Genomic DNA, 12,165 nt, shown 5'->3' on the forward strand with positions numbered 1-12,165 from the left:
TCTCATTTTCATGTAAAGTGCTTAGCAATAAAACATTCTTATTTCGTTTTCCCTGATATATTGTAAGAGTGCAATCATCACATTTCAACACTTTTGTTTCGAATAAATTCAAACAAAGTATCTTGGCATAAGGTGGAATTTCGCGTCGTGCTCTATTCATGGTCCCAACAATCGTAGTGCGTTTTGAAAGTAAGTTTTTTGCCAAGCTAACAGATGTAAAAAAATTGTCTGTGGTGATGTTTCGACCAGTATTTATAAATGGTTCCACGAGACGCATTACAACGGATTCACCAAGGCTTTGGTTTTGTGGCCTACTATCATCTTTACCTAAGTATGGAAAACCATTGAGCACATATTTGGAATCAACATCAACGCAAAGCCAAAATTTTATACCAAACTTATCAGGTTTGTTTGCAATATAGTGAAGAAACTTACATCTTACTTTAGTAGAAAAAAGTTGTTCGTCAACTGTTATATTCTCACCTGGTTTGTAACAACATACGCAATTTTCAATAAATTTATTCCAAACATCAGACATCAAAGCGAATTTATCTTGTTGAAGTCGGGAACTTCTTTGAGATTTTATGTCAAATCGAATAAACTTCATAATATCCTTGAATCTGTCGCGAGGCATTGTTTTCGAAAAGAAACTTATTCCCCATGTTTTACTCCATAATTCGTTTATCGGGATATTTTTCGCACCGCAGGCACCACGAACATAACAAATAGCAATACAATCTTCTAATTCTGCCAAAGTGAGTGTCCAATTATTATGTCCTAGTTGCCTATTAGCTTCTTCTTTTGTGCATTTTTGAATATGTCTCAAAATATGTTCGTCAATAAATAGCCTCCATGCATCGGCTATATTTCCTTTGAAATTCCTTTTTGCAAATGATGTAGGTCCTGCTTGCTCATTAATAATGTTCTGTCGAGCCCGACGACCAGTTGGAGTTGATACCGTCTGAAGTGCCCATGTGGTCCCGTCTGTAGCCGTGTAATGGCGATTCTGCTCGTGAGCAGTACTGGCAAGCAAACGGTGACCCCTACCCCTGCCACGAACGCGTTTATTGTTATTAACGTAACGTAAATTTGAAAGGGGTACCTGATCTTCTGGGTCAGAGTCTGCACTATCAGAGGTCGAACTAACAGCAGGTAACACAATGTCATCATCGCTGTCAAGTACTGCACTTTCAGATTCACATTCCGACTGATCGTCTGGTAGGTTTTGCAGTAAATGAAGTATTTCGTTATCATCTAGTCTCCGAGACATTTTTACACTAATTTATTCACAATATTCTAAATAATACGTACTATATGAAGGTAGTTACTCTAGCGACTGACTAATAAAACTAAACCATTCACATGTTTACAAAAACACCCTCATATTACAATTATAATCACTACTTAAGTTACAGCAGTCAAATGACTGTCGCCGTCTTTGTCGGTATATCAGCACTTTAAAAGGTAAACAAAGACCCTGAGAATCTTTTGGTCATGTATTTTTAGGATTCTTTTCATAATAATAAAAGTCACAAATTATCAGTAAACTTAGTCAAAAAGTTTTGGAATAAACAAACTTTTAAATTGAAAATCCGGTCAAATGACTGCTCCCGTCTTTCTAGTGTTAAATATTTTAAGGACATTTTAGCACGGAGACGTGGAAAAACTTTTTTACGCAACAATTTCAATTCTCAAAACTGGGTACATTTTCTTGTTAGGAGTGAGTAATCTTTACTAATCTATGGTTGAAACCGATAGTGCTGTCAAAATGTAAATACAAGATGGCGGCTGCATGGAGTTGTCAACTTTTTCGTCATGGGTGTCGTTATCGTGGTACTTGATGGTGTTAAAACCGATAGTGCTGTCAAAATGTAAATCCAAGATGGCGGCTGCATGAAATTGTCAACTTTTTCGTCATGGGTGTCATTATGATGGTTCTTGGGGGTGTCGAAACCGATAGTGCTGTAATTTTAAAATAATTGTGTGTTCACCTTCATCTCAGTTGTAAGAAATGAACACAAGCTTGAACTTTTTGTTTATGCAAAACAACATCTTTTTTGGTGAAAATGACTAAAATAATATTTTGTTATCTTTTTCAGACGTTCCCAATGGCCAATTCTGAAATCATACATCAAACCATATCAAGCCAGCCATAACTTTAGTTCAGAAAGTCACTACCTGAGATACAGACAATACAGCAAAGATTTTAACTTATTAATTGCTTTAAGCTTATTAATTGTACCACCAGATGATTTTGTTAATTATGTTGAGAGAATGGATGACATTTTTCGTAGTTGCTTTAAGAGAGAACACGTAAACTGCAAAGTGGCGGAATTTATTTACAAGGAATTAGACAAAATCAGTTTTACAGTACCTTGTCCTTGTTTCCCAATACTTTATTTAAAAAAGCTGTTCATAAGAATGAGCATTTTTTATACTATATTTTTTTTTTATAAATAAATTTATCTAGTAAAGATATCACACGCATTTTTGACATCAATATGCGTGACAAACACCTAAAGAGTGATGTTTAATGTTCCCTGCCCGCGCGTCCGCTCCGAAGAGCGGACGAATCGTCTTCGTCCAGCAGCGGCTCGTGTATGCTGCCGCCAAAACTCGTAAAAGGTTACGCCGTAATTAATACTAAGTTAAAGATCTACAAAAAATCAAAGTAAGTTGAATCACAAGTTGTATCAATTTTAAAGTGTTTTCCGTAAAAAAATATGTAATAATAATGATTATCGTCTTTTGCTGGGATTAGCTGACGCCGTGAGATTACCTACTTATATTATTTGTAAACTGCGTAGTTATTGCAATTCGATTGATTGATCATTACAGCACAGTAAATGCTAAAATAGAAATAAATAACACAATTATTAAAAAAAAATATAGTGACAACCCTATGCTTCGATGAAGTTTAGGTAGTTATTTTATAAACTAGGCTTAGTTTCCATACTGTCCATATTTGTACTGTGGCAATGGCCACTTACCACAAGATTAGACTATATACTTGAATACTACATCAATATTAAATAAAGTAGTTTGGTGATGCCAATGTAATTCTTTAATAATATCATAATTTTTACTATAGTCTGATTCATAATTCGGTGTCCAAAATGTAAACAAAGAAATGTCATTGTCAAAATTAACAAGAAACAAAAACTTAAACAGAATCCTATTGTGTTACCATTATCACATTTTAATTTTCTACCATCAATCTTGTTTTTTATTATTTTTATTATATGGAATGAAGTTGAGGTGATATAAATAATAAAAAATATAAATTAATTTTAATTTAATTAGATTATTATTTTATTATTGTTGAATTACTTTAATATCGTCAAAAAAAGAAATTACCATTTGAAACATATTTTCTTGATAGGTCAACACCTTTGTTTACATTTTGGACACCTAATTATGAATCAGGCTATATGTAATAAACTGAAATACTTGATTTCATAATAAACTAGCTAGCCATATAAATCAAAAAAATTTAAGGGTTAACAACCCTTATCACTTAGGGGTATGAAAAAAATTGTCCCTGTAGTCCCGGGACTAGAATAGGGCTACGGTATCCCCTGCCTGTCGTAAGAGGCGATTAAAAGGGGGCTTCCGGGGTTGCGGGCGGTAAGATTGGGAGGTCGAGCCGTCCGGTAAGCAACTCCGGGAAGGACGGCGGCGTGTGTGGTCGCATACCGTCGTAAACACCAGACGGTGCGGCGAGTCCTGGAGCTCACCTGGGTGGAGCCCGAAGGGGCGACGCGTTCAGAGGACTCCGGTTGCGTTCCGTAGGAGATCCCGGAGTCCTCTTGGCAACGTAGAGGACGGCCACCGGGGGGGCTTTAGTGCGGTAAAAATCCCACATAACCCTGTGTCGCTCCCACGGCACCGGGTACCTTTTGAAGGTTTCCCCCTCGTAAACAAAACAAAAAATGGGATATGAAAAATAGATAATAGCCGATTCTCAGACCTACTGAAGATGCATATGAAATTTGGTGAAAATCACTAAAGCTGGTACGGAGGAGTACGGTAACTAACATTTTGACAAGAGAATTTTATATATAGGATTGAGAATATGACAAAATATCTTCGTCAATGTCAGTTTTTTCCTTCAAAACCATTCGAAGGAAGTTCCATTGGCCTACAAAAATAACCTTAGAATTTTTGGCACTGATACCTTGATTTTTGTATTTTTATCAATATTTAATCGAATCGAAATCGAAAGTATTATAATTTATAACCTAAACACTATACACTCAGGAAAGGTAATCAGCGTCGCTATCATCAAATGTTTCATAATGCCCCAATATATTATCATGTTTGTTTTAAAATTGATTGCCACATTGAGTATTAACAAGATCATTTTTTATCCACTTAACTATAAAATATATTGCAAAAATTGTAATATTAGGTACAATAAAGTAAACATATAGTAACAGATGAGTCAGCTAAGTAGAATTACAGACATACCTATTACATTAATTTATTGCTTGGTTCTCTTTGTACTTTATAGGGTATATAGTATATATACATTTTTAGGGTTCCGTGCACAAAGGGTACAAATGGAACCCCATTACTAAGCCTCTACAGTCTGTCAGTCTGTCACAGGGCTCTATCTCTTGAAACGTAATAGATTGACACTTTAAATTGTTACAGAGTTTGTATACAAGTGTCCGCTATAACAATAAATACTAAAAATTAAGTAATCTTTAAAATAAATGGTTGTTGCCATACAGAGAAACTGTTATTTTTGACTACTTTTTGCTTCGTCTATTAAACTATAATAGGTAGGCAGTTAAAATTTTTAGAATTGTACAATTTTTTATGGCTGACAGCCAAATACCAATAATTTATAAAAATAATCAAAATGGAATCCTGAATGTGTGAGTTTGACTCTTGTCCAATTGTTTTTATAACAAGAATATAGAAAAGATGTTTGCTGTCAGTGCTATCACCATATGTGACTGGACAGAACAAGTTCTATATGAGCCCGTTACAGATGCATTGTACCTTTGAGGAATAAGACGGTAATCTCATGTGGAAGCCAGCAGTCAACTACACCCTTCCACCAAAATGCAGAACTTAATGATTTAGTTATTTTAAAGTTATCTACATCTCTTCATAAGATATACAAGTATTTAAAGAAATGGTTTGGTAATAGGTCTGTAAGCAATCCATATTAAATGCATGTGTATTACAAAATTCGGTTCATGTTCAGAGGCACCACCATGACAATAATTTCTAGCTGATAACAGCTGTATTAAGCACTATTGTGTTTTGCTTTGAAAGGTAAAGGAGACATATTTATCCAAAGGACATCTTAGTCCTCAAGGATAGCAATGTATCTTTGGCTCCGATAAGAATGTAATCTTATCTGGTTGATTATGGATGTTAATGTGTGACAGCCACTTCAGGTGGACTGCAAGCTTATTTACTACATTTATATTATAAAAAAGGCAGTCCGTGTAGCTATATTGCTGTACGTATGCCAAACATCCCTGTCTCTAAAACTTATTAATGCTGCTTGATGATAGCGGTGAAGCAGTATAACAATACGTAGTAGGCCACTACTAGGGAGGTACCACACCTTTTTCTTGCTTTATGACAAGACAGTCTCAGTCCTCAGGATTGGCAAGACATCTGGGCACATAGGTCCAACCCTTTTCTATAAGGATTTCGTTACATGTCATTGGGAGGCCCCAATTTATAATTTGCCGCTTCAATCTCATAAAATGAGATTTTTATCTACTCAAACCTTTAGGTGCCTTGCGCATGTGGAGAAAATCCCAGACCTTATAGAGTTAAGAGACGAGAAAAAACAAGCTAGTTTTCCGATATAGAATAAACAATTAAGGCTAAACTGAACATTATGACCTGTATAATTTTGGGTTGCAGGTGATATAGGAGGGTAGGGGTACTAGAGAAGCATTTCCTGCAGACATCTTCTTCTCAGACAGTTTAATTAATACAGGAAAAACGAAAACCGCACAGCAGGGTTACGTCGACCTAAGTGTACTAAAACACTAGATTGACAAGATTTGCAGATCTGCAGATTTGAGCACAAAATAAAATAGTGTAATGGGCATGACAAAAATTCGGAAAGACTCTATTATTCATACAGATTTCGGAGAGCCTATGTTATTCTTCCTGAACATGCATTTAAATTAGCTTGTAAGGGAAAGGTTAGTGGGGTTGGTTTCTTTCCATATCTTGTATATATTAATTTTTGAGTCTAAATTCCTACTCAAAAAGCAGGTAATCTCAAAATTAAAAAAGGTAATATAATGTGAGGGGGGGGAGGAGGTCCTACCCCTACTACCCCTTTCACAAGGGATGTTCTTATGACCCCCCTTTCCCCCCTCTCACCCCCGCAACATCAAATTCGACGGATCATAATGTACAGTTTCACCGCAATTAATTCTAAACACAGTTAAGTCCGATTAACACCCTCCATCCAGGGGCGGTAACATTTAGTTGCTCAATAGTCTAGTGACGCGTTTCCCAACCTGTGGTCCGCGGACCCCTGGGGGTCCGCGAGTATATGTAAGGGGGTCCGCGGTGTCATCTCCGGACCATACATAAATTGCTACTAATATAACAGCGAGTACATTATTGTTCTCTCGGTTCTGACTGAGCAATTCATTATTGCTAGTGAGTACTTATTATATTCCGCTGATAAAAGGGTAGGTACTTACCGACGGGCGAAACTAAAGGTTGCATTGTAGCCGGCTGGTACCAGGTTCCTCATCACCTCACGATGATTCGCTCGGGTCAAAAGCCCCGACCGCGGCCACGAATATTCAACCCGAGTTTATATAAATAAAATAGTTTTAATCGTCGCGGTAATTAAATACATTGGATTACGTTTTTACTTGTCACTTTACAGCAATGCGAAATTGCGCAAACTGGTGTTGCCATAGCAATCAGTTTTCAGTATAAATTTGCAAGTTGGAATGAAAACGATGTATCGATAACTCTCTTACAGAAATTAGTATGTTTGTAGAACATGTATTGTGTGTCTTTAAGATGCTATTTACAGGTATAGATATAGCTATATTATTTGAAATATTCCCAATCGAAATATCTCCTTTTATGTTAGTAATTTTAAATGTATTGCTTTTCGTCTAAATTCAGAATTACAACAATAAAAGAAAATGTGAGCGCGATCAATAAAATTTTTGCCTTATTAAATTCAATACTTAAATATCAACTTGTTAAACTAGTATTAGTAAGACGATCATAGATATATTATACTAATAGATTGGCAATCCGAAAGAGTCAGAGCATAGTATATGTGTGTGTTAGAGCGAGATAGACAGGCGAGACCATTCACGTATAGGCTATCAGCCTGTATCAGCCTGACGTTTATTACCGTAAAAATAAACTCGCTTATTTTTAAAGATTTCTAATCAAAAATAGTTAAAACAGTGCTTTGTAAGAATGTATGGCCATAGTTACGTGTGCTGTACCTGGATGTAACACATCCAAGAAAGAAAACCCACAAAAATACTCATTTCACATGTAAGTACTACATTAATTGTTTAGCTGTTTAAATGCAATATTTTACACTTATTACGAAAGTGTTATATACCAAAAGATAGAAAAATTTTCGAATTTTATCACATAAACACTAGAAATGCACAGAAATACAAATAAAAAAATTAATAAATACGTGAATAGTTGCTATATCTTATCAAATTTTTGGTGTTGCGTATTGATAATATCGATAAAAAATTATCGATATTTCTAATTCAATAATATTTCTAAGTATATAGTTTAAATAGGTTGCGTGCAACTTATATAAAATCTTATACGACCTTACCTAAGTTTGTAATTTTTTTTGTTTGTTAGGGCTAATTTTCGGAAATACTGAACCGATCATGTAAAATTCTTTCACAGTCAGAAAGTTACACTATTCAGAAGTGCTATAGGCTATATTTTATTATGATTGAACAAAAAGTTCAAAAATATTATGAGTAACGTTCATAGTTTTTTAACCCCCTTACACCTGCCAAAAGGTATGAAAACTCCATAAACTGCATCAATTTATTATACAGGTAGCAAGTAACTACTGTAATTTGTTTCATAGCTACATATATGCGCACATTGATGTTTTTATTTATTTTATTTATTGGCGGTTTTCACCAGTATAATTAATCTTTAGCGATTGTATCCTCTTTAAGTCACTGACTGAACAAACTAATAAACAAATTTGTTATTGATATCTTTATTTAATCGATATCGATACATTATTAGCAGTAACACTAGCGATGCACACTTTGGCATTTCACACACACATAAACAATCAGTTTTTAGTCTCGCTTGACGTTTCATATTGCCAATCTACCCTACGTCAGTAGGATAATATATCTATGAAGACGATTGATTCATTTCGATTCTGATTAGCTCTATATAGCATGGCAATCCTGTAACTGTCAAAGTGACAAATGACAGCCCTTGTCACATATTTTTTTCCAAATTTAGGTAATCTGATGCAGACTACTGTCAATATGACTTATATGACCTAGATGTTGATTGTAGACCTTAAGATATGTATAAGTTCAAATTGCGAGATTACAAGTTGATCAATAGAAAATATAACGTCACCTATTATTTCACCCATACTTGCACTTGCTTATAATGTCTGATTAAAAAAACTGCATTATCATTACTTTAACATTTTTACCATAAATTGTATGTGTAGAAAAGCTATAACAATGAATGAAATAATTTTATTCTGTCTTTACCTGTATTCTTCGGACTTTAATATTTTAAGGATAACATTTCACTTTTGTAACAGTAATATAACACTATTATTGTCCCTTTTTGAAATTGATAGTTAAAGCAAGTATGTAACAAATTGTAATTTGTTAATAACTACCTCCCTAGCGCCCTCTTGCGTTAAAAGGCGAGTTGATAGTTACATGTATCTGCCCGTAGATGCCGTTGCTACCTCATTCTTAAAGTATGTATGTTATAAATATTTATTGTAAAGATATTGTTATGTATACTAAGAATGTATACTGGTTGGTTTCTAAATAAAATTATTTTACGGTATTCAAGTATTTTAATAATAATGTTAAGTAGGTACGTAATCCTCGGTGGTTCGACTCCAACGTCACCACCGCTTTTATTTAATATATTTTTTTTATAATATAGGAGTAGCAGGCGAGCATGCAGTCCACCTGATGGTAAGTAGCTACTGCCGCCCATGGACATGTGTAATCAGGTAGGATTAGATATTCTACCTGAGGTCAGCCACAGATGCGCCACTATCCCTGAGGACTAAGCTGGAACGCCTCGGAAAAGTATATCTCCCTTACCACAAATGGAACACAGCAGTTGTTGTTTGCTGCTGCTGGGTTCTGGTTTGAAGGGTGAGATAAATGGGTCGAACTTTTCCGAGGCAATCCGGTTTAATCCTCTGGGGTAGCAACGCACCAGTAGTCAACCTAACATAAGAATGTAATCTTATCTGGGGTTGATATAAATGTCCACGAGCGGCGGTAGCCTCTTACCATCAGATGGACTTCATGTTCCTTTACTAGTCTTATATATTTAAAAAAATAGAGATAAAATATAAAGAACTGCTTATCGAATTCAGCTGGCTATTAGAGCTACGACACTAGATAATTATATTTATTAAATCTCGATATGAATGTCGATACTCGCAATCCCTAACAATAAAACGTCATGCTACTCAATGACAGATGGCGTTACACGAGCCATTCCGAGTTAAATAAAACTTCTATCACAAGGATTTTACATAAGGTTTTAATTCGGTTTTAAATTAATTATTTCATATTAGGACATTTTTGTATTATACTATATGCCATTCAAGTTTAAGGTCATTTACACGGATGTAAGGACAAAAAATACGTTAAAGTTACATTCACATGAAAGAACATTTCATACTAGAATACCTATGCAATTTAATGTAATAAGTCTTGATGTTCAGTGCAATTATAATAAATATTTAGTGTATTATATCAGTATTAAAATGTACTTACTTTTATTCTTAGAGTGCCAATTGTAATAATAACATCTCTAATTAACGAAGATAGGACATGATGTGGAACCGAGACATGAGGTGCATCTGATGGAACCACTGAGAAAAACACTTTTCCTATTCGGACTTGGGGGTCTCTTCGACGGCCTTTTGAAACGCAGCTTCTGCTTCCTCGGCGTCCGTAAAACGTTTTCTTCGAAGAATTTCTTTTATTTTCGGGAATAAATAAAAATCGCAGGGTGCAGGGTCTGGGCTATACGGCGGGTGACTCAGTAATTCCACGTCTGAGGTCGCTAAATAGTTGATGGTTTTCCTGGCGGTGTACGACGAGGCATTGTCGTGGTAAAAGAGGATCCTGCTACGAGGTCGTTTCTCGCGAACTTTTTCCAAGATAAGTGGCAAACAATTATTAGTGTACCACTCTGCATTAACCGTTTTATGATCCTCCAAGACAAAGCTTCCGGACCGCTAAATGTTCATGAAGGATTTTGTGCACTTGACTCATACCAATGCCTAGGCTTGTCCGAATCTGCTGATAGGTCACTCTTTTGTCAGTCTCTATCATACGCTGCGCAACACTGATGTTATCTTCAGTCGTCGCTGTAGAAGGGCGTCCCTCATGCAGATTTACGCTCTTACATAAGCCGCCTCAACTCCATGATTGGTAGACACAGCAAGTTGTCAACCAGGAATAAGCGAACGCTGTATAAGGTTTGCATTCGACCGGTGTTAACTTACGCCTCTCCAGTCTTCGCTCACGCGAATCCCATCATTTTAGACAACCTCCAGGTCATACAAAATTTCTTTTGTCGTCGGGCTCTTAATGCCCCCTGGTACGTCAGGAACGCCGACCTACACCGTGACCTGGAGCTCGCTCCAATGCAACAAGTCCTTAAACAATTCTCTGAAGCGTTCTTTACCCGCTCAAAAATTCATCCTAACCCATTAATCAAGGGTGCAGCAGACTACGCTGCCCCTCTTCCTACACGTCACAACTGCCGCCGGCCAAGAAATATCTTGACCGACGCTCCTAAAAACTCTTCACGGATGTGGAGAATCTTCTGGCCGCCCACAGGGGTGAACCACTTTCCATTGATAATCGTCTTCCCGACGATTCTAGTCGTATTCATGATACGTTGACACCTTCAGTGGCAACTACCCAGCGGTCGCTCTCTAGGGAGCGCCGCTAGCGCCTCTCGTTCCACAACGACCGGCACCGGCGCCGACACGCACGAGGAGGGCAGCTTTTTTCGTTCTTGATTCACAATGACACGTTACAACACAACATGGCAGAGACTTGAATCAAGTTTATGTTATTTATAAAGTGAAAAAACCCATATAAACATCCACTAGACAAAAGGAGATAAATATATAAGTGATGTCATCTTACTTAATCTTTCTTCCATCAGTGATCTAATCCACGCTTAGCCGCCCCCGGCTATAGGGCGTTTTAATATTTTAGAAAAATTGATAGGATTAATCAATTGCTTAATTTTAATACCGCATTGGCTTGGTTTATTGTCGAATGTGCAATACAAGAAAATACGTTTTTTACCACAACGTTTAAGCCATCATCGTCAACACTGCTGGCACGGGTCTACTCTCAGAATGAGGAGGATTAGGTCTAAGTCCACCGCACTGGCCAAGTGCGAATTGGTAGACTTCACATACCTTTCAGATTTTTTTTTTCAATTTCTCGGGTATGCAGCTTTTCTCACGATGTTTTCTTTCACCGTTTAAACAAGTGATAAAAAATTTCTAATACCAACACAACTTTAAAAAGTCAGTGGCGCATGCCTGGGTTTTGTAACCCGGATCCTTCGATCAAGAAACTGAGCTTCCTAACCACTAGGCTATGACTTTTTTTTTAATATAAAATAGGAGTAGAAGACGAGCATGCAGTCCACCTGATGGTAAGTGATTATTGCCGCCCATGGACATCTGTAATCAACCCCAGATAGGATTAGATATTCCTGAGGTCGGCCACAGATGCGCCGCTACCCCTAAGGACTAAGCTGGAACGCCTCGGAAAAGTATTATAACGCAGAAATAGGTGTGGCCGTGGTGCCACCGGAGTCGACCCACAAAGGGCTCTACCACCTTTAACTAACTAATACAGGTCGAACATTATCCTACTTTTCGGTCGAATAACATCG

The 12,165-nt window shown here is 36.7% G+C and overlaps 1 protein-coding gene across 1 annotated transcript in view; it reads right to left on the bottom strand.

Annotated features, from left to right (window-relative positions):
- Window positions 1-6,874, bottom strand: part of LOC140743303 (peptidoglycan-recognition protein SA-like) — a 47,283-nt gene extending 40,409 nt beyond the window's left edge. The window contains exon 1 of the mRNA XM_073074469.1: window positions 6,696-6,874. Within this exon, the coding sequence (XP_072930570.1) occupies window positions 6,696-6,720 (25 nt within the window). The 5' untranslated portion in view covers window positions 6,721-6,874. The remainder of the gene's footprint in view (window positions 1-6,695) is intronic.
- Between the last annotated feature and the right edge of the window lie 5,291 nt (window positions 6,875-12,165).

Source organism: Epargyreus clarus, unplaced genomic scaffold, assembly GCF_041222505.1.
Source record: "Epargyreus clarus isolate Ecla_fem2 unplaced genomic scaffold, WU_Ecla_fem_2.2 ptg000007l, whole genome shotgun sequence".
Taxonomy (NCBI): domain Eukaryota; kingdom Metazoa; phylum Arthropoda; class Insecta; order Lepidoptera; family Hesperiidae; genus Epargyreus; species Epargyreus clarus.